This window comes from Phyllosticta citriasiana (assembly GCF_038021145.1).
Source record: "Phyllosticta citriasiana strain CBS 120426 chromosome Unknown IWZ02scaffold_13, whole genome shotgun sequence".
NCBI lineage: Eukaryota > Fungi > Ascomycota > Dothideomycetes > Botryosphaeriales > Phyllostictaceae > Phyllosticta > Phyllosticta citriasiana.
In genome coordinates this window covers 305,554-333,109 of record NW_027117290.1, presented here as the reverse complement: position 1 = coordinate 333,109, position 27,556 = coordinate 305,554, and the positions used below count along the sequence as shown (strand labels likewise).

Genomic DNA, 27,556 nt, shown 5'->3' with positions numbered 1-27,556 from the left:
ACGTTTCGAAGCGGGCCCACTGGGCGGGAAGCGGATTGAATTGTACCACCATCAGCAGACAACCGCTGTTGCTGTTGCTGCTGCTGCTGCTGCTGCTGGTTTCCCATGATATGGGGCAGGCGGAGTTTGGTATGGAAGGGCGCTTCCGTCGTGCCACCTTGAGCCCTTTTTGAGTAGCCTGGAGTACCAGCGTGGTGGGAATTAAGGAAGTCGAGCGTTGTGTTGCCGGGTTGAAGCAGCTCAGGGTGCTGCATCGGTTCACGAATGCTTGGTGGGCAGTCGAAAGTTTGGACCTACAGACATGAAGATGGCCAGTCTGAATTGCAGAAGCGCCTTATCAACGCGCAGAGAGCGTGGGGCTGGTCCTTTTTGGCCATGCTGCGCAGATTGGCAGTGCTCACGATGGCAAAGTTGATAAGCGTGGTGGTTTGCCCACGCACGCACCACATCACTCGTGACGGGCGTGGCGGATTTGGAGGAAACGCAACCACGACATCTGTCGTGCGCATCGAGTGCAAAGCGCCTGAGGGCACACGGGTTGAAAGATTACGTAGAATTGAGACATGGTCCGAAGCGACTTTTCCTAGCGCAGCAGACAGTCGACATGGCCGGGGAGAATCGCTGGAGGCGGGGCGGGCATCTGGCAGGCATAGTGCGGCAACGACTTTGTTGGATAAGCATCGGTAACAATGGGCATTGCAGCGAACGCCCCGGTTCTCCTTTGGACGACGACAGGTTGACGGCGGGCTGGACTACTGGAAATCCATTTGAACAAAATGCCTCGTGATGCGCGGCGCTTGAGGCCTCGAGTCTGGTCGGCTGAAACCGGCTTACGCGCAGCGCAGCAGCATACTCGCACAACTGAAGCATAGAAACGAAGACACGGCAGCAGCGCGCAAGCAGCGTTGCAGGCGACCAATCGGACGGGCGGCTTTGGGATTTTGGGCCTTTTTCCGACCTTTTCTTCGTCCTCCGCGAAATAGAGTTTTTGGGCGTGCAACATAGGTTCGTAAACAATCAATTGCAAGTTTGCAGCGAGGCAACCGTGACGGCCGGCAGCACTCACACCCCGTCCAGTGGCACCTAGGTGGCGGTCGGGATGTGTTTTCCATCATGGCATTGGTTCCTGGCAAGGCGGCGCTGCATTTGGGCGCAACTGGATTTTTTACATGTCGCGGGAAGCTGAGCTGGCCTGAGGCATTGGCGGGCGATTGGGCATTTTGATCGAGTGGAAACGAGGGAAGGTCGAAGCCGAGCAGTCGTCGGGTCATCAGCCTCAAAAATGGACGTGGCTCCGAGTACAGTGGAGCGGAAGAGGTTACCCAGGAGGGAGCGATGCGGCAAGGTGAGTGGGCGTCTCGGCCTCTTGTGCTGACAAACGGCTTCTTCACAGAGGGCCAGTCGGCAACGATACGAGCGTCTCAAACGAGTAGGTGGGGCCTCGAGGTCGAAGGGTGGTTGGCTTGTTACCTGGGCAGGTAGGTAGGTAGGTATGTACATGTACAGGTACGAGAGAGTGGATAAAACTGAACCCACACACACACACACATACATGGCAGCGGCCGCTTCCGCAGAGACATGACGTGATGCAGGTTTCAGCACCCTGACAACGACGCCGATGCCGACGCCGACGACGACGACGGCGACCAACATCAGCAATTGATCATGCAGGCGAGGCTTGCAAGATGGAGAGCTGCATCGAGGAGGTTCCCCGTTGTGTCCTGGTTGGAAGCGGGTCGAGGAGCAGCAGCGCTACTGCACGACTGACTCTTTTCAAAAGGGCGTCGAGTGATGGCGGCAAACCCTGATCTGCGTCTTGCGCATGAACTGCCTGGCTCCAAGGCGAAGCCGTCGACGTCAAGGCACGGCTAGGCCTATTGAGCAAAGCCGGGCCTTGGCCTACAGCGAGGCGGCTTATACTAGACTTGTAGGATGGACGCAGGGAGGCTGGCAACGGGGCTACTGTACTGGACGAGATAGGTATGCAAGGCAAGGCAGGGCAGGCAGTGCAGCGCAGCGCAGTGCAGCAGAGCTCGTGCTGGACCATCTGGCGGTGGATGATGTTGAAGGAAAGCTGTCGGATCCATGCGCCATTTTTCCGGCCGTCGGTCATGTGCGGCGTCGACATGCGTAATGACGGCCCACAGCACAAAGAGTTTTAGACAGGAATGGTGAATTGAAATGCTGGAGAACAGGACCTCGGCCGGAGTCGTACTCGTTTCTCCCGTCAAGGTCGGTCTCGAGGGCTTGGCCAGGCGCCGTTTCTGCAACGTCGCGACTGAGTTCATGTCACGAATCACGGCTCCAGAGGGGGGTAGGGGGGGGGGGGGGGCCACGGTACTCCTAAAGGCCACCCAGGGTCTTTTTCCTGGTGGAAGCTAGAGGATACAACACAGTACCATGTCATTGTGACCGTCTGTCGCTCTCATCGCAATCGAACAAAGGGAGTCTGGATGAGAAGCAGGCAGGCCATGCCGCCCAGCGCGCGCCACCTGGTGCCCCCCGGCGGCCAACTCCGGGGTAAAGTCACAAGGGGCGGAGAGGTGCCAGTTGCAGCAAAAAACCCGGTCTCTGTATTTTTACCCCAGAATCCAACGCTTGGCTTGGCCTGGCCCTTTTGTTCCTCGTCGCCCGCTGCGCCTCCAGCTCGCCCAATTCGTCCCTGTGCGCCTCGAGGCCCGCCATTTGCCTCTCTGCGCCGTCGCCGGCCCCCGTCTCTCCCAGGCACATGGCCGCCCGCCAATCAGTCCTGCGCCCTCGGTGGCTTGCGCTTGCGCCCGGGTGCGGGCTGCTGCATGGGGAATCAATCAATCCATGCTGGGCCCTCGATTCAGCCACGGCCTTGATGTCGGAAAAGTAGCAGCGGTTCCGACGCCGTCGCTCGCCCATCTCGATTGCTGCTGCTGCTGCCGCCGCCGCCGTACCTAGTGTTGGCTGGCTTGCCGTCATGCCATGGTGGCATGGGCGGGAAATAGCTTGCAGAGCTTTTGTGGACCTGGGCTAGGGCCGGGAGCGAAGGGACAGGAACGGCTTGCCTCATGTCAGAAAGGTAGCAACATGTCGTCCAACGCTCCCTGCAACTGGGGCACCACCGGCGAGCGCAAGCACCCGAGGGCGGACGGGCGTGCAGCGCAACCCTGTCGCGGGCTGGCATGATGCATCTCCCGGTGCCAATTGACCAAGTAGACGTGCAGTCCGCGAGTGAGACGTCCATCCCATCACTCTTTCTCAGTCAGTCCCGCGTCAATATTTCGACCTGCCCTTCTGCTCAATAACTTAGCACGTCGGGCCTTGATTGGTGCCGAGCCCGTTCATTACACCATCGAGAATCTGCGCGGGTAGGCCGGAGGTTAAGTGCGAGCAAAAGTCTGTCTGCCAAACCAAAGGCCCACCTGACTACCTTATTCTCTGCTGCTTGGCTCAGACGGCTCGCGCGTACCCGTTGGACCACCCACCTCCAGGCACTATTCCAACAACACCCTCGACGACGACGACGACGACGACGACGACGACGACGACGACGACAACAACGACAACGACAACCACGTCGACCCTTCCTCCGCGCCAGCCCCGCGCTGCTCTGTTTCTCCGACCTTGCCCATTGTCCGCCGCGCGCGAGTCTTGCTGCGTCTCCCAACAGCCCCGCCGTCCCCGTCTCGGCCTTGACAGCTGCCCGCTACCCTTAACTCCGCCTCGCTCGAGTCACGCCGCCTCGACGTCGACCCAGCGTCACTCTTGCACACACACCACCACATCTCGCTCGCGAAGGTATTTCTCTCGCCCCTCTGGCCCTCTGCATTGATCCTCCCACTGACGCCGTCGCCATGTTGCCAGCCGCAGCCCTCGATTTGCCTCGCTCCACCGCCGCGCCCTTGCTCGCCTCTGCGCGAGCCGTCTTCAGCCTGCTCGCTGCCTCGTACTCTTGCTTTCGCCGCCCACACTCTCTTTCAAGCACACCTGGCCGCCCAAGGTATCTCTTGCGGCCTGCACTGCCATTGGATGCTCCCATCCGCACCACCAGCAATTGATCCTTTGACTGGCCGGCCACGCTTCGTCGCTCCACAATAATCACCCCAGTCCTTCTGAGCCACCTGAACATGGCAGCCCCTGGGACCATTGACGGTGCAAACGGCGCCGGCCATGCTCCTCTGGACGTTAAAGGTATGCTGTGCTTGCGCGACGCGCAATGTCTGACATTTGCTCTTGCTGACCCACCATTGCTCCCTCACCAGCTGCCACCCCACCAGGCAACCCCGAAGCTTCGCAGGCTCCTCCCACTGCGTCATTTCCCCCTCCCAAAACCGACAAGCCACGGCCTCATGTCTGCAACACCTGCGGTCGTTCATTTGCGAGACTGGAGCACCTCAAGCGTCACGAGCGTTCCCACACCAAGGAGAAACCGTTCGAGTGCCCCCAATGCTCGAGATGTTTTGCGAGACGGGATCTTCTTCTCAGGCACCAACAGAAATTACATCAGGCTGGAGCTGCGTCGTCAAGGCCGAGAAATGGTCGCCGTGAGAGCACCACCGGCCTGCCCACACATGCAACGAACAAGGTGCGGAAAAGCTCCATTGCCAGCAATGCGAGCGTCGGCCTTGGAGGTGCTCCTCCGGCGAGGCCGAGAGCCAACACCATAAGCCACGTCGATGGTTCCGCCTTGAACAACTTCCTTGCCGCCCAAACCACCACCACGGCCGCCAGAGGGCCAGGCATGCCAATGGGTCACAGCCACCATCCGAGCCTTTCTGGTTTCCCAGGATCTCACAACTTTGAGTTTGGGAGAATGCAGCCCCCGATGGAGCAGAATGGACACACGCCCCATGGACTGCCCAAGATTGACACCCATCTTGGGGTTAGCCTCGGCGGCGGCCTGCGGACCGCTCCGATCCCTGGGATCGACCACGTAATGGATTTGGACAAGCTGTTTGCGGGCTCCACTGTGAATCCGGCACAGCTGCACTTCAGTGGAGCCCTGGGTCCTCAAATGTCTCCCTTTTCTCAATTCCATCCGCTGAGCGCCAACACTGGTTTTGAGGACGAGGACTTTGACTGGATGGCTGGCCTGGACAGCTCATTGAACCTAAACGCTGGCCCTAGCGAGGCCGCCATGGACGAATCTTCGCCGTCGGCAATCAGCACCGCCAGCCAGAGTGGGTTCAGCGAAATCATGGTCGACGGGTCCAACCGTGACGCGTCGTCATCCAGCGTGTGGGGGAACTCACTCAACGCCAGCTCCATGATTGACACCAGCTCGGCCCAAATGGACGCTATGAATGCCGTCTTCCCCGAGTTCATGGACCCGCTCAACACCGTCTCCCCAAAGCAGCTCCAAGATCCACACAATCAACGCGACATTTACTTTTCGTCTCCACCACCGATACATGCCATGAGTCCGACCACTGGGACAAACATTCCGGGCATGCCCAATAACTACTTCCACGGGACGGCGACGTTCAATTCTGATAGCACAAGTATAGCTTCCTCCTCAGTTAACGGCAGTGCTCGACAAAGCTCGGTGACCTCCGTATCAACTGATTCAATCACTGATGCCACTCGCCAGTCCCTCCTCATGAGCCTTTCGCAGGCGATGAATTGCAGTCCCATTCAGCGTAAATACTCGCACCCGGCAATCAGTTCACCCTTGTCGCCTGGCGTCAGCTCCATGTCACAACTCCCCGCGCTACCAAGCACTGGCGATTTGCAACGGTTCGTCAATGCCTACATTCAGTACTTTCATCCGCACCTGCCATTCCTTCACATTGCAACCTTGTCGTTCGATTCCCCTCTGCACTTGGGCAACGCGCGCGCCTCGACATTTGGTCAAGGAGGGACCATTGGTGGTGGAGAGTGCTTGATATTGGCAATGGCCGCCATTGGTGCGCTGTACGAGTTCGAGCCTGCGGCTGGCAAGGAGCTGTTTGAGGCTGCCAAAAAGATGATTCTCTTTTACCTCGAGGAACGGAGAAGAGCCGATCTCGCCGCCGCCGTCAACGGGCTCAACCCGATGCACGACGCATTTAGTCACACAACACCACTGTGGCTCGTGCAGTCCATGCTCCTGAACCTCATCTACGGGCACCAGTGTGGCGACAAGCAAGCAAATGACGTTGCCTACACTCATTGCGCTGCCCTCGTAAGCCTTGCCAAGGCGGCCAACCTGGATCAGCCTATCGAGGATCCATTCACGGGCCTGTCACCGCGTAATAACGGGACGGGCGACCATGACATTCACATGGGTGAGGACGGCATGGGGGCTGAAGCGTGGATGAGTGGGGATGACCACACCCAGTGGATTCGATGGAAAACTCAGGAAGAGCGAAAACGGACCTTGTATGCCGTGTTTGTCTTGTCCAGTCTTACGGTCACAGCCTACAACCACGCGCCTCGAATCCTGAATTCAGAACTTCATCTCGACTTGCCTTGCGAAGAAAACCTGTGGGCGGCCGACAGCGCTCAGTCTTGGGTCGCGATGGGGGGTCCGCAATTTGCGAGCCAAAAAGGCGTTGCCTTTGCAGATGCCCTTGCTCATCTGCTCACGGCAAGCGAAAGGCAGCGCAACGGGGGTTATCGCGACGACGTCCCGGAGAGCATACTGAAGCCGAGCACCTTTGGTTGCTACGTGTTGATCAATGCCCTTCACGTCTACATTTGGGAAACTCGGCAACGGCACAACGGAAGGCAGTGGACAACGGCGGAAACGGAGCAGATGCATAACCAGATTGAGCCTGCACTGAAAGCGTGGCAGAGCGCGTGGAGGGCAAATCCTCACCACAGTTTGGAACGCCCGAATCCCTACGGACCGCTCCCTGCCGACAGCATTCCCCTTCTAGACCTGGCATATGTCCGCCTCTTTGTCAGCCTTGCGAGATCAAAAGAACGGTTTTGGGCTCGTGACTTTGATGCAATGGCCGAGGAACTCGCTCGCGGTGACGAAATCATTCAGCACGCCGAGACTGATTCCGACGGTTCAACAGACTCGAATGCGAATCTTGGCATACCTCAAAAGAAATCGCCCGGCGAAATCTTGGTTGACTTTGTCGAGACGAACGACCTGTCCAGTGGGTTCTCTTCCGCAAAGTCATCCAAGCGGGAACGTCATCTCCGCAAAGCCGCCTTTTACGCTGCTGACTCGCTCTCCATGTCTGACAAGCTGGGCGTTACCTTTGCGGAATTCACGTCTCGGGAGCTTCCCATTCAGTCGGCCATGTGTACTTTTGATTGTGCCCAGGTTTTGGCGGAGTGGATTGCAACAGTACAGGAGCGCGTCGGCCGGTACATAGGCATCCTCGGCAAGACGGAAATCGATCTCACCCAGGTGCCTGCGATTATGCTTCTTGAAGACGAGGACATCAAGCTGCTACAAAAAATTGGTGACATCGTCAGCAATGCTGAAATAAAAATTTCGCTGGATGGCACGAACATTGGATCCCCGACCATGCTCGGCATGCCGTCTTTGGCAAACTTTGGTTTTGGAAGCAAACTGTTGCTCGTGACGGCCTACATGATGGAGCGGTCCGCCGTTTGGCCAGGTCAGTGCTCTTTCCTCGATACCTTGAACAAGTCTAATTTCCAAACAGTGACACACGTCATGGCTCGCGCCCTCGAGTCCCATGCCAACCATGTGCACCAAAGGGCGGAAACCTCCATCACGTCTTGATCTTTTCAACGCCTGCCTTTTGGATTGAAATGCGAATAAACCTCCTTTCCCCTTGCGAACACAACGCCGCCGCCGTCCTCAACGAAATGACAGTGCCAGCTTGACAACATCTATAACGGAATTAATGCGCCCCACGACGACCAACGAAACGCGGAAAATCATGTAATTGAGAAAGTTTGATACCCCCAAGCAAGCTCGGAGGAGGCGCGCGTGCCCGTGTGCGAAGAAAAAAGAAAAAGGCCTTCGACAGCAGCGCACCATTGCTTCATCACCTGACCGGACACACATCAGTGTGCCGCCACCATTTATGAAAGTGTACATGTTGTCACCGCGTAGGAGACGGAGGGAGGAAACGTAGGGGACCGGTCTATCTGGTCACAGGTGTTTTCAGACATTGCCATCACCATATCTCTACGATACAGTACCTGTATCTACCCATATCTTTGCCTTGGGGTTTGCGTCACGGAATGGAGGGGGCGCCCTGATCCTTTTTTTTTGTGTTCCACAAATTTTTCCGTGCGGAGCGAGAGCGAACCAGCAGCTTGCCGTTAGTCGCTCTCACCATTTATTCTTCTACTTCTTTGTTGTTGTCGTCGTCGTCTTCTTTCTACTCTTTCCTTCTTGCATATGTGAGGGTTTTCTTATTCTTTTTTTTTTTTTTTTTTTTTTTTTTCCTTCTTTGCTCAAGGCGTGCTAGGATAGGCTAGGCAAGGCGGATCGAAGGAACATGAAGGTCCTGGCTGGCCAAAGTTGTATGTAGGCAAAGGCGTCCTGTCCTGCCTTGGGCGCGCGTGCAAGCATGCGCTTGTCGCTGCTGCTGCTCGTTTTTGACATAGCCACGTACGTTCGTGTACAGCGAGCGAGCGAGCTAGCGAGCTAAATCACCTGCTTGTGCTTGTTATGGTTCGTAGCGTCTCTCTCGTCTGTCTGCCTGTCTGTCTGCCTGTCTGTCTGCGGCGAGCGAACGAACGGCGAACGAATGAACGGAGTGAATGTCAGAGACAAGTCAAGTCCAGTCAGTCAGCAAAATGCAATCGATCGTCGTGGTAAATACACATACACAGACACTTTGTTCTTCATGTCGTTCAGCTTTTTTTTTTTTTTTTTTTTTTTTTGTGCGGGGTCCAAGTGAATTCGCTAGCTACTGCTGCCGCTGCTGTCATTACTGCTCGGTTGGTCGGTTGGTTTTGCACTGTTGACGGATGCTGGATGCGTTTCTTGTTCTCGTTTTTCTCTCGTCACTTCTCTTTCCCCTATTTCTCTTCCCCCCCAATTCTCCTCTTTCTTTTTTCCCCCCTCACTTTCAACTCAACTCATGTCTGCTCTTCCTTTTCGTCACCACGGCCAATCAAAGAAGCGTCTTAAACCCGCGTCGTCGTCTTTGAGAATGTTCGTTTTTTATGGGTCGCGATGACCTGACATGACCTGACCACACTACATCACACGCATGCATTGCAGGGAAGGAGGTCGTGTGGGTGGTGGTGGTGGTGGTGGAGGGGGAGAAGGAGGAGGAGGGGGAGAAGGAGGAGGAGGAGGAGAAGGAGGCGAAGGAGGTGGTAGTGGTTGCAGAGGTACCGGCAAAAAGAAAGCAATTTTTCCTTGTTCCTCTCTGTCTGTCTCCCAGTTTTGGGAAATAACTACTTTGGTCGTCCTGCTGTGCTTTGCTTTGCTTTGCTTTGTTTTGCTCTACTCTATCTTGACGATTTGCTTTCTTCCTCCCACACCCCCACCTCTTCTGTTGCCTACAGGGCGTGCCCCTGGTCGGTTGGTTGGTGCTAGTCTTGCCATCTATGCTGTCTAATAAACGTCCGTCCTCCGCTTTCTCTGTCGTCCTCGTCTTTTCGCTTCGTCGCTGTCGTCTGTTTTCATTATTACGTTGTGTGGCGCGAGTTGGACGTTACGGACGTTACGGACGTTACGTAGGCGAGTGAGTGAGAGTTAGTGGGCCAGGTTTGTCGGTTTGTTGATTAGTTGGTCGGTCGGTCGATTGAAGATGGTCGTCAGGTCAAACTAACTGGTACTTTGTTTACTGGCTTGGGTGGGCCGTCGGGGGGTTTTTTTTTTTTTTTTTTTTTTTTTTTGGGTATGCGCTGAAAGGAGCGAGGGAGTGAAGGAGAGTTAGAGAGAGGGAGGGGGCGTATCATGACGGCTTCTTCCTATCTGCTGAGGTGGTTGCTGCGTGGATACAGTTGTAGTGATGGATGAGAAAAAAAGGGGGTGTTGGGTTGTTTTGGGTGGATTGATCAACAGCAACAGCTGGGATAGTCTGGTTGATAGGCTGAAAAGTTCAGGCAGGCAGGCAGCCAGGATGGATGGATGGATGGGTACGGGGGGTAGGAGTTGAATAAGTACTATATCATATTTTTTGCGTTTCCTGAAAGACGCCTCTGCTATTGCTGTCATGGTGGCGTTGAATTGTGTCGTGTATGAGTGTCATATCGTACCTATGTAGCCGTTCTTGACTCCTGCATCTTCACCTCTTCTCTCTTCTCTCTTCAATTCAATGGTACATAGGCAGGTAAGGTTGTCAAGGCTTCTTCTTCTGTCATCCATCGGTTTAGTCTGTGAGTCTGTCTGGCTGTCTTTCCAGTTGTCTATGATTCACCCAATCCACACAAGCCACAATTAGTCGATCCTTCATGCCCACCTCCCCGTGACTCTACCCGCCGCCTCTCTCAACACACCTCCCCACCTCCCCACCATACATCCATCCATCCATCCATCCATCCAGTCAATCACCCAGCCCGTTGCTGTCTACTCCGGCAGCGGCGGCAGCAGCTGCAACATACCCTCCCCATCCCCGTCCCGACACTCCATCCACCTTACCTAGCTCCGCCGTGTCCGCGACCAACGACGACGGGCAGGAGGCCAAGTAAAAAACATGAGAGGTGGCGGTCTGCAGCCTAACGACGGCTACACTGGACAACGGAGACGGAAAGGAAAGACGGCAGTTTTTTATTTTATTTTTGGTTTGGTGAGGTGGGTGGGTAGGCAGGCAGGCAGGCAGGCTTTTGTCGTATGTATGTATGCATGTACGTATGTACCTGTAAGTAGAGAGATGTCCGCTACTTTGAGCGCAAGGCAAGGCATCTACAAACGTTGATCGTTGTTGAAGACGACAGAGAGGACTGCCTGCCTGGTGCGGAGGTGCGTTCACACTACGGCGTACGGCTTCTTTCGTTGCTGCTATTACCGATGCAAGAGCAATACACGTCTCCAATCTTTCACATTTAGATGTTTGAGTGCAGTCAGCCCAAAAAGATGGCAAAACCGCAACCAAGGGCCCGCTCCACGCTGCCGGGTCAGGACACCCGCCGCGACGACGAACCTACTAACCCTCCGCCCCTCATCGGATATGGGGTCGACGCAAAAGATGGAGAAGGGAATGACCCCGCGTTGGAGGCGGAGAATAAGGACGGCGCGCGGGGTCGACGGGACAGGACGGGACGGATCGCGGGAAACGAAAATCCCTCTGTCTGCGAGTACGTCGCCGACCTACTTATCTAGCTGTATATATCAATGCAGCGGTGAATCGGCGAGACGAAGGAAACCCTCCAAGTCACTTACACAGTTACATTGACGCTACCACTTTTCCATTGAGCAGCGCTTCGAGACGCGGTAGCCATGGCATCGTCCATCTCGACGCGCGCAATCGTGTGCCGCAAGCCGCTTGGCGACGACGGCGGGGGCTGGCAGATGGAGACGGTGCGGCTGCGCGAGATAGAAGACGACGAGCTGGTGGTGAGGATCATTGCGTCGGGCATCTGTCATACGGACGTGACGTTTGGCAGTCTGCCAGTAGGGACTCCTTTCACTCATTATCCTTCAGTCAAAGGTCACGAGGGTGAGTTCCGAATGGGATGGAAAGCAGGCAGCGACTAACATAGCACAAGGGTCTGGCTATGTCGAGCGCGTTGGTCCCAAAGTCACGGTGGCGCAGCCCGGCGATCCGGTGCTGCTCTCGTTCACCTTCTGCAAGACGTGTGCCATCTGTGAGGCGGGCCATCCAGCCCACTGCGTCGAGTTGACGCCGATGAATTTTCTCGGGTACGACGCGTTCTTCTCAGACGACAACACGGGCCAAACACCAGACCTGCGCGGCGGCTTCTTCTCGCAGTCGAGCTTTGCCAATTGGACCATTGTCAAGCAGCAATCGGTCGTCAATGTCAAGGGCAAGGTGTCTGACGACGACTTGCGGATTCTGGCGCCGCTCGGATGCGGCGTCCAGACAGGGAGCGCGAGCATCGTAAATCTCACGCGCCCCGGGCCGAACGATTCTGTCCTGGTTCTGGGACTCGGCGGCGTAGGGCTGAGCGCAATCATGGTATGAAAATTCTTCTCCTGGCAGCGTCTTCTCGAGATGCTGCTGCAACGCACGTGGCTGAGAGACAACAGGGTGCAAAGTTGCAGGGGTGCACGACGATCATCGGCGTCGACCGCATTGATTTGCGTTTGCGTGTAGCGAAGGAGCTGGGCGCGACGTACACCATCAACACGTCCGCTATGGACGACCTAGACGAGCTTGTCAAGCAAGTCCAAGGGCTGACGGGCGGCTATGGCGCAGCTGTCACCATTGAAGCGACCGGTGCCATGCCCATTATCAGAAAGGGCCTTGCCATGACGCGTTTTGCAGGCAAATACGTGCAGGTTGGCGTCGCGCCCTTTGGCGAAGAAATGAGCTTCGAAGTGTTCCCCAACATGACAAGTGGCAGGCAAATTATCGGGACCGTCGAGGGAGACGCCATCCCTTCAGAGTTTGTACCGAAGATGGTCGAGTGGTTCAAAGGGGGCAAGTTTCCGGTGGAGAAGCTCGTTCGGTTTTACAAGGCGGAGGAGTGGCACGACGCAGTACGTGACATGGAGCTAGGCAAGACTATCAAGGCGGTCATAACGTGGTAGCGTGTTTTGCGGTGGGCCTGAGCTGGTTGGGGACAGCTGTCGTATGTTGGTAGGTAGTGTTGATATGTTGATTCTGTACAAATGCACATCTGAGTCCGGTCAGCGGCGTTGACATTGCGGGACAACATGTCACAATGAGATGACAGGTGGTAGGTTGTTGTGATGACGCACAAGAGGTCGGGAGACGCGTTGAGACGCGTCAAGGTAGCAAAGACTGGGTCCGGGGATCGGATATAGACATGGCGTCGAGGCTGGGGCGGAGCTGGAGGACGAATGGAGTAGGTCGGGGGGCAGACACGGCCGCTTCACGTAAGGATCCGTCGGCTCTGGCTCCGTGGTCGGGCAGTTGATGGCTGCTGGAGCGGCATCGCGCCGATGTTGAGCGGTGGTCAGGGCGGGCGGCTGGAAGCTGGGAGTGGAGGGAGACGTGTGGACGTGTGGACGTGTGGACATGTGGACGTGTAGACGTGTGGACTGTGTGTGTTTTGCTCCTGTCCCCCGACGCGTTCTCGATGACGCTAGCGCGTCGCCAAGCGAGAATCTTGCCATAAAGCCGCCCGCGCTTCCTCACCACTTTACCCATCCGCACTCTCTTCCACTACATCCTCATCCACATCAATTCGTCGTCTCTGCCTCGTATCAGCACCTTGTTCCACTCGCACACAGACGTCTCGCCATGTCTGTTCAGGTCTCCCCCTCTAAGAAGGTTCGCCCACACGTCCTCTCGCCCCATTTCGCCTCCAATTCGACTCGATGCTAATGGCAATCATACAGGCTGCCGCTGCCGTTGAAGCTCTCAACATGAACGACGCGACTCCCAAGAAGCCCGACTTCTCCTCCGAAGACTACGACGACTCGGTCGCGCGTCCTATCGTCGGCATCCCCGACCTCGACGACCTGCCCGAGGACAATGAAGAACACCCCAGCGTGGCGACCACGATCAAGAAGGAGGAATCCCACGAGCCTCTGCTCCAGGAGAACCCGCACCGCTTTGTGCTGTTCCCCATCAAGTATCACGAGGTTTGTGTTTCGACGCGTCGACGCGTAAAGTGGGACGCGCAAACTCGGGCTAACATCGCTACAGATCTGGCAAATGTACAAGAAGGCCGAGGCCTCGTTCTGGACCGCCGAGGAGATTGATCTGTCCAAGGATCTCCACGACTGGAACAAGCGTCTGAACGACGACGAGCGCTTCTTCATCTCCCACGTTCTCGCCTTCTTTGCCGCGTCTGATGGCATTGTCAACGAGAACTTGGTCGAGCGCTTCAGCTCCGAGGTGCAGATTCCCGAGGCTCGCTGCTTCTACGGTTTCCAGATTATGATGGAGAACATCCACTCGGAGACATACTCGCTCTTGATCGACACGTACATCAGCGAGCCCAAGCAGCGCAACTACCTCTTCAACGCCATTGACAATAGTACGTGACATGCACGTAGCGCTCTACTCGTCTTGCTGACGCGTCATAGTTCCCTGCATCAAGAAGAAGGCCGACTGGGCTCTGCGCTGGATCTGCGACAAGAACTCGACCTTTGCATCGCGTCTCATCGCCTTTGCTGCCGTCGAGGGTATCTTCTTCAGCGGCTCCTTCGCGTCCATCTTCTGGCTCAAGAAGCGTGGTCTGATGCCTGGTCTGACATTCTCCAACGAGCTCATCTCTCGCGACGAGGGCATGCACACCGACTTTGCCTGCCTGCTCTTCTCTCACATCAAGTCGAAGCCGACCCCCGAAGCTGTCGAGAAGATCATTGTCGAGGCCGTCGAGATTGAGCAAGAGTTCCTGACTGACGCTCTCCCCGTTGCCCTGCTCGGCATGAACGCTGGCCTCATGTGCCAGTACATTGAGTTTGTTGCCGACCGCCTGCTGGTGGCGCTTGGCAACAAGAAGCACTACAACTCTACCAACCCCTTCGACTTCATGGAGAACATTTCCCTCAACGGCAAGACCAACTTCTTCGAGAAGCGCGTTGGTGACTACCAAAAGGCGGGTGTCATGGAGAAGAGCAACAAGAAGCCCGAGACGTCGAGCGGCGCTCCAGCCACCGTGTCCGGCGACTTTGCCTTTGACGAGGACTTTTAAGCGCCTCGCCACTCTCCCCCAAGCAACGACGTGTACAGCAGGCTTACCCTCCACTTGGATTGTGGCGTTTGTTTTGTTCTGGCGGGCAAGCGTAGCACACGGTGCACGCCGGAGCATTTGATTTATTTCGTGGGACACGGCGTTTTCGGACAAGGGCAGGGGACACGGGCATGATCCATTGGAGTAACAGATTCCGGACGATGAGGCTATAGGCAGATACCAATTGAACAAGACGCGACTGTTTTGAGAAGATGTGCGGTGCGGCTTGCAGCCAAGAGATGGATGATGATGGTGAGGTGTTCGTTCGGATCCATCATCCATCGACCCTCCGTGCATGATGCCAAGCGACGACGTCACCCGCGGCAACCGGCTCAGCCCAGGTCGAGTCTCTGCCAGGTGAGGAGCACGATCATCGCTCTCCGCAGGGCAACCTGGAATTAGCTTTCATTTAACACAAGACAGGAACCATCACCACCCTTGCTGCCTTTCCCAGACCTCACCCTCCAGATGATGCCACTACTCCTCTTTCTCTCCACCTGCCCGTTACGATTCCGTCTGCGCTCGCCCCTCTGAAACACCGTCGACGGTCAATTCGCTTGCGCATCATGACCCTGGGGCCCCAACGCTGCCCCTCAGAGCATCTCCCGCGACCACACAGGCCACGCCCTCACCATGTCCGACGCACTGCCCAAGATCCGTGTTACGGATACGCATAGTCGCGAATACGCCCCATTGAGCGCTGCGCCTGCCGAGTCGCCGCTCGAAAATGGCTTCGACGATGCGGGTCACGTCACTCCTGCAAGCTCGAGTACGAGGGGAGCTCTATTTTGGTAGAGAACCCAGACTAACTCTACCACCAGCACGATCACTCTCGAGCGGAAACATGTCGCAATCAAACATATCAAAGGACCAAGGCTCCACAGGCGCCCGACCATCGAAAGAGCAACCGCCGGCCGACAAAGACGAGGGAATTGCCATGGTCGAATCGCAGGCACCCATAGATCCTCTTTCGCAGGCATGTCGCCATCGTCACCCCACTTTCTCGCTCCCGCCCTCTAATCCGTTCCAATGCAGCAAATATTCAAGCGTACAAACACCCAGACCGATGTTTTGCAAAAGTTTCGCTCCGCGACTGAGGACGCGACCAACGCGACGACCGACAACTCGGCTAGCCCCAAAACCTTCAAAGAAGCCAACAAGAGCGATGCCGTGTCTTTGGCTCCTTCGAAAAAGTAAGATCGTACTGATCTCCCGCCACTTGTTCATAGCGCGCGTCTGTTCGTTTGGGTCCACATTTAAGGCAGAGTCGAGAGTTGGAGCTTTGATTGTTCCTCATTACACTAGTCATGCAAACGTAAGCCGTACTGACGATCTGGTACCGACGCTAACGACTCCCTATTCGTTCGAGCAGGAAAGGAGTGTCATTTCTGAGTCGATTCATCGGCAATAAGAAGAAAGACGCCGCCTTCCAGATTGTCGACGATGACGCTTCGAGCGTATTCCGACCCGAAGGCATGGACGCTGAACTCTTCTCCCAACCCATCGACAACTTCGGATACAGCCCGCGCCATCCGCAACCTCCACGATACATCAAGATACGGGCAAAGTTCAAGAAGGAAAAGGAGTTTGATCGTGTCTTTCTGGCGCAAGAACTACACACAAAACCTCCTGGACAAGAAAAGCAACGGCCACTCACCAGCGGAGGCTCAGGGAGCGGCAATCCCCCGCGACAGGCCTCGGACAATCCAGTGTGGGCCTTGGAGTTTAGTAAAGACGGAAAATATCTCGCTGCGGGCGGCCAGGACAAGGTTGTGCGGGTATGGGCGGTGATCGCAAACCCTGAAGAGCGCGCCGCGCATGAGCAGGCCGAAGAGGTTGGCAATGGGTCTATAGACGGCTCAGGCCTGCACCTCAATGCGCCTGTCTTCCAAAAGAAGACGTTTAGGGAATACAAGGGACACGAATCGACGATATTAGACTTGAGCTGGAGCAAGGTATGTGGAAGCGCCATTTTTCTGAATGCCCTTCATTGACAGCGGCAGAACAACTTTCTCCTCTCCTCTTCCATGGACAAGACAGTCCGCCTCTGGCACATTAGCAGGCCAGATTGCCTCTGTACATTCAAGCACGCAGATTTTGTCCCATCAATCCAGTTTCACCCCAAGGACGACCGATTCTTCCTCGCTGGCTCCCTGGACACGAAACTGAGACTATGGAGCATCCCCGACAAGAGTGTGGCATTCTGGAATCAACTACCGGAAATGATTACGGCGGTCTCTTTTACCCCCGATGGCAAAACAGCTGTCGCCGGAACGCTTAACGGACTGTGCCTGTTTTACGACACCGATGGATTGAAGTACCAGACGCAAATACACGTCAAATCGAACCGCGGAAAGAATTCAAAAGGCAGCAAGATCACGGGGATTCAAATCATGCAAACGGCGCCAGGAGCGACAGCTGGGGAAGTCAAGCTGCTAGTCTCGAGCAATGATTCCAGAATCCGTCTCTACAGTTTCCGAGACAAAGGATTGGAGATCAAGTTCCGAGGACAAGAAAACAACTACAGCCAAATACGAGCCTCGTTCAGTGATGACGCCAAGTATGTGATTTGCGGAAGTGAGGATCACAAAGCCTACATTTGGTCAACGGGCCCCACCGAAGGCGACAACAGGAATCAGAGACCCGTGGAAATGTTTGAAGCTCATAGCTCAATCGCAACGTGCGCCATTATGGCCCCAACAAAGACGCGGCAACTACTCAGTGGCTCTGAAGATCCCGTATACGACCTTTGTAATCCTCCACCCGTGACTCTGGTCAGCCGCACCGAATCCGTGTCTTCAAAGCCAAACTCGGAAAATGGAAGCGTTCAGGGAACTCCAAAGGCCAGCAATTTCAAAAGGGCGCAGGAAACGCCTGCATACATTGCGAGATCAGTGCACGCTGACGGTCAAATCATTGTGACGGCGGACTACACGGGATGCATCAAAGTGTTCCGTCAAGACTGCGCCTTCATCAAGAGGAAGAATGCTCACGACAACTGGGATGCTGGCTCGGTCTTTTCCCGAAAGACTGTCGGGTCGGGCAAAAGCATGGGAATTAGCATTGGGGTACGAAGAAGCAACTCGACCAAAACGCAGTCGAGCAATCGCAACAGGCGCGACTCGACAGCGACGACAGATACGCAACCGTCGTCGGATCGCATACTTTCGTGGCGCCAAAATATAGCCGGCAGCGGCGCCAGCAGCATCAGGAATGGCAAGACGGGCGGCGGGCGAAGCGCCTCTCCCAATCGCTTCAGTATCGCGTCTGCGCGATCATCGCACGCTCGCATCGACAACGGCACGCCGCCGCCCCTGCCGAACCACCTACACGACAGCAGGCCCACAAAGAAACGCTCGGATTCCAACCTGCGTCCCCAAACTTCGGGCGGCGCTCTGGGTTCGCATGCTTCGCCGCAATCGCCTCAACCGCCGCTCCCCGTTGCCCCTCGCTCGCAGCGCTCGTCGACGAATTCGCAGGGCGATGCAGCGCGCGAGCTCAACGGCCACCATCATCATCACCAGCAACCTTCGACACCGCCGCCGCCGCTGGATCCCAGCGCCAGCTTCGTCAGCCAGCTTAGCAGCGAGGCGGACAGCAGCGTCGAGGGAGAGGGCGCTGACGCCGTCGTCGTCTGTCGCGGGTGCGGGTGCAAGAAGTTCAACGCGACGACGTCAGATGCGGGACATCGGCTCGTGTGCGCGCGGTGTGGCGCTGGTGCTACATCAGCCTGATAACTGAGCGTGGGGTGGCGGTTAGGTTGAGGCGGTTCGTAGCCGGGTAGCAAGAGATGGACGGGTGTAGGTTGTTGGCTAGCAGTCAGGTTACTGAACACCGCCGCCGATGCCGAATGCTCAATGAAACTGGCCACGCCTGTGTACTCGTTTTTACCCACGATGTCGACATGAAGACGTCGGCGTCGCCAAATGGCCAAGGAACTGGCTAAGCTGGCTAGTCGGTAGGCAGGTAGATGCCTGTGAATCAACACTTCTAGCTGCCCCTGTTCACGCTTCTATACTCCACTGGCATGATGCTTCTGTGAATGACTTCATGCATGTTTTCAAACCGTTCGGTCATGGTTGTTCGATATGAACAGGTGGCTCGTCATCGCTCCGTCTACTCAGACCGGGCCCGGGCCCGGGGACTTGCTTCAGCGTACACAGGTGTGCTAAAGTGGAAGGACGAACGGAAAAGGAGCAGAGCTCGGAGAAATGGTGCCGCTAGATTGTATGAGATAGGATTAAATGAGAGAACCCCCCCCCCCCCCCCCCCCGACACCAGAATGGGAAACGAGAAGTGGAAAACGGGAAACGGGAAACGAAAATGAACAGGAGGAGTTGACGTCGTCATCGAAGAGAGTGAGCGCAGACAACGGTGAAGCTAAGAGTAAGCGACGGACGGCGAAACTACGCTGGCTTTGGCTGGGGCTAGAGCTTGTGTGTAGCAGTAATGGAGGTAGATGATAGTGGAGAGAAAGATGCATGTGGAGAGGATTATAAGTGCAGGAAGGAAAGGGAAAGAAGAAAAAGGGAAAGGGGGGAAATTTCTCCTTTCTCTCTTGCTTACTATTTACGAACCGAATTCTTCTTCCTCTATCGCGCCCGTCTATCTAGCTAGCTAGCTAGGCAGGCACGAGTTCGCTCTCTGGGCTCTATAGCTTTATCCATGTAGACCGTCGTGTGTGCATAGCGTGAGCGAGGAAGCGAGCAAGCAAGCAAGCAAGCAAGCTCAACATATTAGTAGGTCTATGTCACTGGTACGATATGGTAGAAGAGTAGGTAGTAATAGGGTCTAAGAGTTATTCTACTTTGTCTGCCTGTTTGCCTGCCTGCTCCTGATCCATAAACACACCTATCACGACCCGATCGAACAGAATAAGCTCTTCTATGCGACGCCTCCTGGCTTTTTATCCTATCTTCCTTTGTGTCCACCTCACTAATTGCTGTTCAACCTAGAATCGACGGATCTTATCTTTCATGCACACACACATGATAGCACGTTAGCCATGGCCGATAGCTGGCGAATGCTGTTCCACATCTCTCGATTCGACTGCTGCTACTGCTGCTACTGCTAATTACCCTTCTATCTACGTGAACGAGGGCGGTAGCCAGACGCACTGTATAGCTACTAACCCGAGCAGCCAGCTAGCCTATTAGTAAAGTAAGAAACGAGATGACGTGCCTCAAACTGTAAGTAAATCCATCTAACCATCCGTTTACCCACGCCCATCACCGCAAATAGACACTGCTCCAGTTTAATACATGCACGCACGCACCTCATTGCGCAATCACTGATGGACTAGGCCTCGGCTGCAACACGCGAGAGAGGCTGAAAGGGAATGCAAAGCAAAGCAAGAAAAAGCCTACGCATCATCAGCAGCTGCCATCCGAACGCCGCAACTTAGACTGAGCCAAGAGAAGCCGCAGCACGCAAGAGACGCACAGACTCAACTGGCAGAATGCGCCAAAAGGGGGACGCAAAAAGAGGAGCAAAGGCAAGGAGACCAAGTAGTGGGATTTAGGGTTCGAAACGTGTTTAGTCACGGCTTTTGCTTGCTTGCGCGGCACTGCTTCTTTAACCCCCTTCTCCCTTCCCGCCAGCTGACTGGGAGCATGGGGATAGAATAGACGGACAGGCACAGGGAGCTGGGCCGGGGATGCGGCTAAAGGGAGGGGAGCAAGCAAGCAACCAAGCCTTGTCCCGCTGTATCCTGGTGGTTTGGGAGGCAGGGGTGTAAGGGATCGGGGGGTTTGGCTCGCCATGAGTGCTAAGGGTGGTGGCTGGCTGCTCGAAATGCTTGCTTGATAGAGGGGCTGGTCGCTGGTGAGTACTATATCGAGCGGGTATACGGCGGCTAGATTGAGCAGAAAGAGGAAGTCGATTTAGTACAGAGATTTACGGGTTTATAGTGACGAAAAAAGCACAGGCGAGCCAGCCCGTGGCTCTGGTCAGGCGTGACGAGCGCCCGGTTAGCTGTACCTGCATACGGTGATCCAAGATGCACAGCACATTACCAGAGCTTCTTCAGCGAGACAGATAGCTGGGAAAAGAGCGAGAGCAAACAATTGTGCGACGCGGCGTGGTGGATGGGTGTGTGGGTAAGGTGTGTTCAGTGCGCGGGGCCAGCTAGCCTAGCTTGTCACGGACCCCAAACCTAAATACAACCCTTGTTGCTCTTGGTTCCCAGCCTCTTCGCTGCGACACGCTGGGCACAGAGACCCAGTTGTCCAGCATATGAATGTTGCGCAAATCAATATCGACTGTCGGGCTGGCCCTTGCCCGCATTTACTTATCTATGCTTATACTATCGTCGTTTTGGACGAGGCGGATGGGCTTCATGGGTGACGCATTGTTTTGGTCGTTTTGCGGATGTGACAGGGCTTAGTTCCCGTTTGCTCTGCCGCGATCGCTGTTGTTGATTGCGATGCCAAGTACGACTCTGGCGTAAAAACGGCTGCCAAAGTGCCTTTTCCAGGCAACAAGGCGTCGGAGGGAAAGGACCTTAATGCTCTTTTGCGTGTTTGCGAGGAGGTAGGCAATCATTCATGCTTATTGGACAGAAGACGAATGGGTAAGCCAGATAAACAAGAGCTTGGTAATGTCAAAATGCCTTGCGCCATCAACGGCACCGTGATCCCGCCCCGGGCTTGTTGCGAGCAGAGGTTTAGACAGTGATGCCGCATAGATATATCGAAGAACCCCAAAATTCGTATCGTCGACTGTATCAGTTGTGTGTTTCGCAATCGCAAGATCCAAGAGTCGGAACGATTACTGAACGAAAATCGAGACAGTTTGTTGACCAGGCAGTAAAGTGACGATCAGCGGGTTGCACCTGGTGACTGAGCGAGTCAAGAACTGCGGTCTAGAACTAGACGGAGAGGTTCGGCACGAGAGGCTCGAAAGGACGGGAGAGCGGGAGGGGCCGATCATTACGGTACGAGGTGCGGAGGTGTGGGACGGACGGAATCGCTAGGGGCCGTTGTCGCTCTCGCCCTTGGAACCTTCTGACGGTCCCCCGCCTTGGATGGTGGCTTCCAAAGAGTCGAGCCGGCGAGACATGTCATCCACTGTGGTGGCGAAGAAGGCGTGTGGTTAGCCAGGATCTTAGTCATGGAGCGCAGTGAAATGAAGTCCACTGCTGTCACAAAATTGGATGTGATGATTGTGGAAGCAATGAAGCTGCCGACAAGGAATAAACAGCATGCGGTGAGGGTACAGGGCTTTCATCCGCATTCTGGATGCCTTTGTTGATTGAGGGCAGCGGTAGGGGTGTGAAAGGGCATCCGCACTTACTCTTTTCAAGCAGCTCTTTCGAAATGCCCTGGAATTTGGTAGACAGCTGGTTCAGCAGCTCATCAACAACTGCTGTGAGCTCAGCAGAGCCGCTTTCAGAGCCCTGCAATCCTTCATTAGCGTGCAGCTTGATATAATAGGGCATAGCGCATAGTACCGAGCTGCTAGGAGTGGTTGTTTCGACGCGATCCGACATGTTGAGGCTGTTAAGGTGTTTATGAGCTATGAGACCCGGGCAGTGGATTCTCGATCGGAAGCCTTGCGAAGTCAGCAATTTGTTGGGCTGTAAGAAAGGTGATTGATGGACACAAGGAAATGTTGAAGAGACGATAGAGTCGGGGGTCGATGGAGATGTCGACAGCGCACGGTCCCACCGAAGGCGGTGAGGGTCAGCCAAGACCCGTTGATCGCGTTTCTCCAAAAATTTCAGATCGCAAAAGCCTTCTCTCCCCCAACATCACACCAGCATCCTGGCCTTCGCCCACTTGATTCGGCTCGCCTCTGTCACCGGTTACCATGGTTAAGCCGAGCGGCAGCAAACTCCTCAACGCCCTCCAGAGGGAAAAGGGCTTCGACTACAAACAGGAAAAGCAGAAGCGCATGCGCAAGGAAGCCGAGAAGAAGAAGCGCAGCAAGAAGCATTCTGAGGAGGAAGATGAGGATGATAGCAGCGAAGACGATGAGGCTGGAGGTGTTGGGGTGAATGGTGCCGCAAAAGAGGGCAAACCTTCAGAGGCAAAGATCGCAACAGAGCACGAACAATTCGAGTCTGAGGAGGAAAGTGACGACGAAGAGGATACATCAAAGGTATGATCTCCGCAGTCTGGCCTCACTGCACTCTATTTGTCTGACACGATTGTGTAGGTCGACCTTTCGAGGCTGGAAAATAGCGACTCGGATTCTAGCGGCGACGAGCTCGAAGAGAATGACGACGAAGAAGACGACGTGCCTTTGTCTGACCTGGAGTCTGTAGCCTCGGATGAGAAGGGCGACATTATTCCCCACCAAAAGCTCACCATCAACAACACCACCGCATTGATGGCTGCCGTCAAGCGAATCGAGATGAAGACCTCCAAGCTTCCATTTTCCGAGCATCAATCCATCACGAGCGCAGAGCCTGTGGAAATCGAAGACACCAACGACGATCTTAACCGAGAACTGGCATTTTACCAACAGGCGCTTGCGGCAGTGAAGGAGGCCCGTGGCCTTTTAAAGAAGGAAGGCGTTCCCTTCTCGCGCCCGAACGACTACTTTGCTGAGATGGTCAAGAGTGATGAGCACATGGGCAAAATCAAGCAAAAGCTGGTTGATGAGGCGGCAAGCAAGAAGGCGGCGGCGGAGGCTCGCAAGCAACGCGACCTCAAGAAATTCGGCAAGGCAGTGCAGGTCGCAAAGCAACAGGAGCGTGACAAGGCCAAGCGGGAAACGCTGGAGAAGATCAACTTGTTGAAGAGAAGTAAGTTGTCTCTGCTCACATTCACAGTAGCGTGGCTGACTCGATTGAAACAGAGCGCCAGGGCGCCGACCTCGAAAATGAAAACGAAAATGACATGTTCGACGTCGCCCTGGAAGATGCCGCCGAAACGGAGAGGAAAGACAAAGCAGCCCGCCGTGCCTCTGGTCCGCCCAACACCAAGAGGGCGAAGAAGGACGCCAAATTTGGTTTCGGAGGCAAGAAGCGCTTTGCCAAAAGCAATGATGCACAGAGTAGCGCCGACATGAAAGGATTCTCGGTGAAGAAGATGAAGGGGCAGGGAGCCGCTGCCAAGAAGAGGCCTGGGAAGGCCAGGAGAAAGGCTGGGAAATAAGTTCATACCACTCAACGTTCGCGGACAAGGCGCTTGAGCAAATCGGTCGGGCGGGAAAAAGCATTCAAAGGCGTTTTCGGCGTTGTCGCTTTCTGACACTGGGATGGCAAAGTCGGCTCGGTAGGTTGTGTCGATTTGTTGGCTGTACACAACTAGCTATTTTGGGAATTACTCCTAACCTGCCTAACAACATGGATAGGCAGCTTTCCAGCTTTGACGGACCTTGAACTATGTGGGCTCCAATCTTCGACAGCTATTTCACATTGTTCGACAGCTATTGAGTTAATTGCGTAGAAAAGTTGTTTATTCCAGTACTACGCCAAGACAGACTCCTCGTTGTCGCTGCGTCATGAAAATGGCTCTCCTTATCGCCATGGTAAACCGATTCAAGTTCCGGCCTCGACAGGCAGTACAAACCCGAGGCGTCCACATTGTTGATCGCAAATACCGCTCGAGGCGTCCTTCCCTTGTCTCTCTAAACCTCCAACCTAATTACAACTATTCACAAGTTAAGAGGCCAGAATGTGAATCGCCTGATCAAAGGCGGCGCGGAACACATCTCTAATGCGCTGGGGTCGCTCAAGAAGAATCCTGCGGGGGCACGCGGAACTGACGTAGATCAAAGTCTTCCCGTTCCGACTGTGTTCCCTCTCCCTGGTTTGGCGGCGGAGAGGGGCTTCGATGTTCGACTTTGACGTGGCTATTTCCAGTTCCTCCCAAGCTCGCAGCGAGCTTTGCAGCAACGTTGCTTGACTCGGCGGAACTGTCTTGCGTCGACCGATCTGATCCCTGATGAGTACTTCCGCTGAAGCGAACGTCTCCCAAGGGTATTTCAGCACCTTTGGCCGCAAACTCTTCCAGTGTTTCTCGACTGGAGACCTCGCGCACTTTGACGTCAGGATGACGTGTCTTGCCTCCTGCCATGCGATCCGCAACGTTGCGCCCTAACGAGACGAACCACAGCGGCTTGTCTCCCGCGTTGTATTTGCCGAAGCTCCAATACTCCCGACGCTCTTCGTCAACGGGCCTAATGTGGCCACACGAGATGAGCCGAATCAGGTACAGCGGGACGTTGATGGCGACATAAATCAACATCCCCGCAATGACTCCGTACGCGGTCGAGTATGACATGGGAATGAAGATGATGGTTACGAACGCTGGTACGGCATCCCCGATGTAGTTCCAATTGACGGCAGTTACCTGTCGTACCATCATGGCTCCAACCAGAATGACCGTAGAACCCGTGGCCCAGGGAGGAATCGACGCGAAGACCGGAGCGAAAAACAAAGTGATGAAGAAACACAGCCCAGCCGTGACCGCGGTAATGCCAGTTCGACCTCCTTCGGCGATACCAGCACCCGACTCGATGTACGCAGTTACTGGAGAGACGCCAAGGAGCGAACCGAAAGCGATACTCACGGCGTCGGTGCAATACGCGAGCGTTGAGCGCGGGAAATCCCCTGTCGAAGCTTCCACAACACCGGAAAAGCGGGCCATGCTGTACAAGGTTGCGGTGCAGTCTATAATGTCGACGTAAAGAAAGGTAAACAGTGCCAGAACAAAGTGTCCAGGTGCGGCACTGACATCCCACTCAAGCGCATTGAGCGTGGTTCGGAGCGGATGAAAGGTGGCGACCTGTTTGAAGAAATCAAACCTCACGTTGCCGTCCGGTGTGTGAGGAAAGTATGTGAATGAAGACGATCGTCTGGCATTGCCAAGGTGTTAGAGGACAGCTTGGAGAGACGTCAATCGCAGGAAAATCCACACTTACGGCCAGGAAATCGCAGACACGACAAGTATGCCAATTATCATGGCTGACTTAATCTTGTACGCCATGAGAACCGCGGTCAAGACACCACCGCAGAAAATAGCAATCCACAGCTAAACCTGGTCAGAACACGACGACACTTGAATCAAACTCAAATTGGTCTTACCGATGGGTTTCGCATCTTGTGGCTCTGACACTCGCCGAGTGCGTTGCGGTATTGCTGAGGACAGCCGCCCAAATCAAGCGGCGTCGATGTCGCTCCCGTTATTGCGCCAATGCCCGCATTATACGACAACCCTATCTCAGCCAGGAAGAGCCCGATACCACAAGCGGCGGCGACCTTTAACGACGTCGGGAGCAACCGAACGAGCCATTGACGCATCCCGAGGAGAGAAAGCAAGACGAAAATGAAACCTTCCGTAAAAACCGCCGTGAGCGCCAGCCCGTACGAGACGGAACCAGTGCCATGGTAGCCAACCACCTGGTAAGCAAAGTAGGCGTTTAAACCCATTCCAGGGGCCAATGCGACGGGCAGGTTGGTGATCAAACCAAAGAAGAAGGAACCAAAGGCGCACACGGCAGTCGTTGCGGTGATCAGGTCGCGGTTGAGAATGAGTAAACAATCCTGGTACTCCGTATTGTTTGCGCATGTCCTATCCCTTGGGTCGTTGCACTTGCAAGCTCCGCCGGAGTCGGTCAAGATGGCCGCGTTGACAGATATGACGTAGGACATGGTGAAGAAGGTGGTTAAACCGGCCCGGACCTCTGTCAAGAAGCGCGTGTTCTTGATTTGCCTACTCTAAACCGTCGGTTAGCAACCATATGCCGAATGTTCCCTCTGCGAGCTCAACTTACGTGCCCGGAGCCATCTAATCGAAAGAAGCGCCCAAAGGCCGATCCCGCTATACTCTTGTCCAACTGTGCGCATTGTCGCCTGATTGAGTCCATGACATTGAAGCATGCAAAAGTTGCGTGTATAGAGTCGTGGAGGTCGACGTACAGCGCATGACAAGACAGCCACGGGTGACTAATAGCTTGACCAAACACCTCCTTTTTCGTGCCCCCAATACCGCACCGCGCGCTAGCAGAGAGAGAGAGAGAGAAAGGGCTGGGCTGCCAGGAGCGGGAAGTAACAGTTAGACCGATCTACCTGAGCGCAAGGGAATCGACAATTCGAAGACCGTAAGGAGCCGGCAGCTACGGGAAGCCATCCTTGCACATATCAGGGGCCGAGAAGAGAGGCGCGAGATCAGAGTGCAAACCACCTCTCACCGGCCCGACGTGGTTCAACCTTGTGGGCTTGGGTTTTCTTGCAGGGACTGCGCCTAAGACACCCCAAGCACGACGGCAGCTCTGGCGGTTATCGCAACCTCAGCTATGGTGCGGAAGAGCTTTATCTCTTGTGGCCGGTCGGCTGCTTGAAGCATCTCGATCACTGTGGACGACGCCCCCGTGCAGTGCCAAAGCGTCGCTTGCAACCAACCTGGAGGACATCAAGACAATGTTGGTAGTCAAAATATGCGCGTACCTGGCGGCAGCGCGGACCCAACGACACCAATGCGGCGCGGAACGTCCAAATGGCACAGTGGTATCGCTCGAGGAAGCGGATGAGAGCGGGCGTGTGAAACGGCCGCGGAGAGTTTGCAGACGGCACTCATGGGACAGTCCTAGCCTTGTCAGGCTCCCACGGCAGCAAACCCCATGGCGCCCCCAAGCGACCCCCAGGTTTCTTTAAAGTTTCCCATGCTGTCCATCCCCGCTTCGTGCCACGCCCACCCAATCTCGGCCGCCCTGTGTCAGTGTCTCTAGCTTCGAAGCTTAGTTGCTAGCCGTCATGTGCGGGCGCCCGCGAATCTTCTCTCAGGCTTCGGTGCCTTGACTCGCCAGTTCTGCCGCGTTGGACTTGTCCCGCTTCCGCTCCGTCTTAGAACTGCACGTCAGCGTGTTAGATCACTTTTCCTCTCGCACTACGCCAGTCCGTCTCTCGCTCGTCGGGAGATTCTCCTCCATTCGC

The 27,556-nt window shown here is 55.3% G+C and overlaps 9 protein-coding genes across 9 annotated transcripts; 6 read left to right on the top strand and 3 right to left on the bottom strand.

Moving 5' to 3' along the window:
- Positions 1–885: 885 nt before the first annotated feature.
- On the bottom strand, positions 886–1,817 carry IWZ02DRAFT_67058 (uncharacterized protein). Its single transcript, XM_066771040.1, has one exon. The coding sequence runs from the start codon at positions 1,651–1,653 to the stop codon at positions 1,084–1,086; it is 570 nt and encodes a 189-aa protein (XP_066619586.1). The 5' UTR covers positions 1,654–1,817; the 3' UTR covers positions 886–1,083.
- Positions 1,818–3,959: 2,142 nt separating this feature from the next.
- On the top strand, positions 3,960–7,696 carry IWZ02DRAFT_66989 (fungal-specific transcription factor domain-containing protein). The gene is made up of 3 exons (XM_066771039.1): positions 3,960–4,161; positions 4,233–7,529; positions 7,578–7,696. Exons 1-3 carry the CDS (start codon positions 4,098–4,100, stop codon positions 7,655–7,657), a joined length of 3,441 nt encoding a protein of 1,146 aa, XP_066619585.1. The 5' UTR covers positions 3,960–4,097; the 3' UTR covers positions 7,658–7,696.
- Positions 7,697–8,757: 1,061 nt separating this feature from the next.
- On the top strand, positions 8,758–9,126 carry IWZ02DRAFT_459958 (uncharacterized protein). Its single transcript, XM_066768120.1, has one exon. The coding sequence runs from the start codon at positions 8,860–8,862 to the stop codon at positions 9,040–9,042; it is 183 nt and encodes a 60-aa protein (XP_066619584.1). The 5' UTR covers positions 8,758–8,859; the 3' UTR covers positions 9,043–9,126.
- Positions 9,127–11,281: 2,155 nt separating this feature from the next.
- On the top strand, positions 11,282–12,556 carry IWZ02DRAFT_383733 (chaperonin 10-like protein; the record flags this gene model as incomplete). The annotated part of the gene is made up of 3 exons (XM_066765293.1): positions 11,282–11,501; positions 11,551–11,981; positions 12,053–12,556. 3 exons carry the CDS (start codon positions 11,282–11,284, stop codon positions 12,554–12,556), a joined length of 1,155 nt encoding a protein of 384 aa, XP_066619583.1.
- Positions 12,557–13,135: 579 nt separating this feature from the next.
- IWZ02DRAFT_459952 (ribonucleotide reductase) lies at positions 13,136–14,954 on the top strand. The gene is made up of 4 exons (XM_066768119.1): positions 13,136–13,262; positions 13,331–13,576; positions 13,641–13,974; positions 14,024–14,954. Exons 1-4 carry the CDS (start codon positions 13,233–13,235, stop codon positions 14,632–14,634), a joined length of 1,221 nt encoding a protein of 406 aa, XP_066619582.1. The 5' UTR covers positions 13,136–13,232; the 3' UTR covers positions 14,635–14,954.
- Positions 14,955–15,035: 81 nt separating this feature from the next.
- On the top strand, positions 15,036–18,407 carry IWZ02DRAFT_476947 (WD40-repeat-containing domain protein; the record flags this gene model as incomplete). Its single annotated transcript, XM_066769037.1, has 7 exons — positions 15,036–15,442; positions 15,495–15,649; positions 15,709–15,866; positions 16,046–16,628; positions 16,677–17,741; positions 17,772–17,938; positions 18,014–18,407. The coding sequence occupies exons 1-7, from the start codon at positions 15,307–15,309 to the stop codon at positions 18,405–18,407; spliced, it is 2,658 nt and encodes an 885-aa protein (XP_066619581.1). The 5' UTR covers positions 15,036–15,306.
- Positions 18,408–21,429: 3,022 nt separating this feature from the next.
- Positions 21,430–22,340, bottom strand: IWZ02DRAFT_66899 (heat shock factor binding protein 1-domain-containing protein). Its single transcript, XM_066771038.1, has 3 exons — positions 22,124–22,340; positions 21,967–22,069; positions 21,430–21,740 (listed from the first exon to the last, which is right to left on the bottom strand). The coding sequence occupies exons 1-3, from the start codon at positions 22,160–22,162 to the stop codon at positions 21,643–21,645; spliced, it is 240 nt and encodes a 79-aa protein (XP_066619580.1). The 5' UTR covers positions 22,163–22,340; the 3' UTR covers positions 21,430–21,642.
- Positions 22,341–22,412: 72 nt separating this feature from the next.
- Positions 22,413–24,074, top strand: IWZ02DRAFT_476946 (eukaryotic rRNA processing protein EBP2-containing protein). The gene is made up of 3 exons (XM_066769036.1): positions 22,413–22,773; positions 22,831–23,422; positions 23,476–24,074. Exons 1-3 carry the CDS (start codon positions 22,483–22,485, stop codon positions 23,772–23,774), a joined length of 1,182 nt encoding a protein of 393 aa, XP_066619579.1. The 5' UTR covers positions 22,413–22,482; the 3' UTR covers positions 23,775–24,074.
- Positions 24,075–24,346: 272 nt separating this feature from the next.
- IWZ02DRAFT_66815 (permease family-domain-containing protein) lies at positions 24,347–26,766 on the bottom strand. Its single transcript, XM_066771037.1, has 4 exons — positions 26,398–26,766; positions 25,709–26,341; positions 25,546–25,655; positions 24,347–25,479 (listed from the first exon to the last, which is right to left on the bottom strand). Exons 1-4 carry the CDS (start codon positions 26,488–26,490, stop codon positions 24,354–24,356), a joined length of 1,962 nt encoding a protein of 653 aa, XP_066619578.1. The 5' UTR covers positions 26,491–26,766; the 3' UTR covers positions 24,347–24,353.
- Between the last annotated feature and the right edge of the window lie 790 nt (positions 26,767–27,556).

Excerpts from the sequence above, each read along its gene's own strand:
- IWZ02DRAFT_66899 (XM_066771038.1), bottom strand. The coding sequence starts at position 22,162 with ATGTCGGATCGCGTCGAAACAACCACTCCTAGCAGCTCG. Across the intron at positions 22,070-22,123 it reads CAACCACTCCTAGCAGCTCG|GGCTCTGAAAGCGGCTCTGC; the intron begins GTACTATGCGCT and ends GAAGGATTGCAG. Across the intron at positions 21,741-21,966 it reads GAAAGAGCTGCTTGAAAAGA|TGGATGACATGTCTCGCCGG; the intron begins GTAAGTGCGGAT and ends TCGCCACCACAG.
- IWZ02DRAFT_459958 (XM_066768120.1), top strand. The coding sequence starts at position 8,860 with ATGCTGGATGCGTTTCTTGTTCTCGTTTTTCTCTCGTCACTTCTCTTT.
- IWZ02DRAFT_66815 (XM_066771037.1), bottom strand. The coding sequence starts at position 26,490 with ATGGACTCAATCAGGCGACAATGCGCACAGTTGGACAAGAGTATAGCG. Across the intron at positions 26,342-26,397 it reads GATTAGATGGCTCCGGGCAC|AGTAGGCAAATCAAGAACAC; the intron begins GTAAGTTGAGCT and ends CCGACGGTTTAG. Across the intron at positions 25,480-25,545 it reads GTGTCTGCGATTTCCTGGCC|ACGATCGTCTTCATTCACAT; the intron begins GTAAGTGTGGAT and ends TGGCAATGCCAG.
- IWZ02DRAFT_67058 (XM_066771040.1), bottom strand. The coding sequence starts at position 1,653 with ATGTTGGTCGCCGTCGTCGTCGTCGGCGTCGGCATCGGCGTCGTTGTC.
- IWZ02DRAFT_66989 (XM_066771039.1), top strand. The coding sequence starts at position 4,098 with ATGGCAGCCCCTGGGACCATTGACGGTGCAAACGGCGCCGGCCATGCT. Across the intron at positions 4,162-4,232 it reads TGCTCCTCTGGACGTTAAAG|CTGCCACCCCACCAGGCAAC; the intron begins GTATGCTGTGCT and ends CTCCCTCACCAG. Across the intron at positions 7,530-7,577 it reads GCGGTCCGCCGTTTGGCCAG|TGACACACGTCATGGCTCGC; the intron begins GTCAGTGCTCTT and ends ATTTCCAAACAG.
- IWZ02DRAFT_459952 (XM_066768119.1), top strand. The coding sequence starts at position 13,233 with ATGTCTGTTCAGGTCTCCCCCTCTAAGAAG. Across the intron at positions 13,263-13,330 it reads AGGTCTCCCCCTCTAAGAAG|GCTGCCGCTGCCGTTGAAGC; the intron begins GTTCGCCCACAC and ends GCAATCATACAG. Across the intron at positions 13,975-14,023 it reads CTTCAACGCCATTGACAATA|TTCCCTGCATCAAGAAGAAG; the intron begins GTACGTGACATG and ends GACGCGTCATAG.
- IWZ02DRAFT_476946 (XM_066769036.1), top strand. The coding sequence starts at position 22,483 with ATGGTTAAGCCGAGCGGCAGCAAACTCCTCAACGCCCTCCAGAGGGAA. Across the intron at positions 22,774-22,830 it reads ACGAAGAGGATACATCAAAG|GTCGACCTTTCGAGGCTGGA; the intron begins GTATGATCTCCG and ends ACGATTGTGTAG. Across the intron at positions 23,423-23,475 it reads GATCAACTTGTTGAAGAGAA|AGCGCCAGGGCGCCGACCTC; the intron begins GTAAGTTGTCTC and ends CGATTGAAACAG.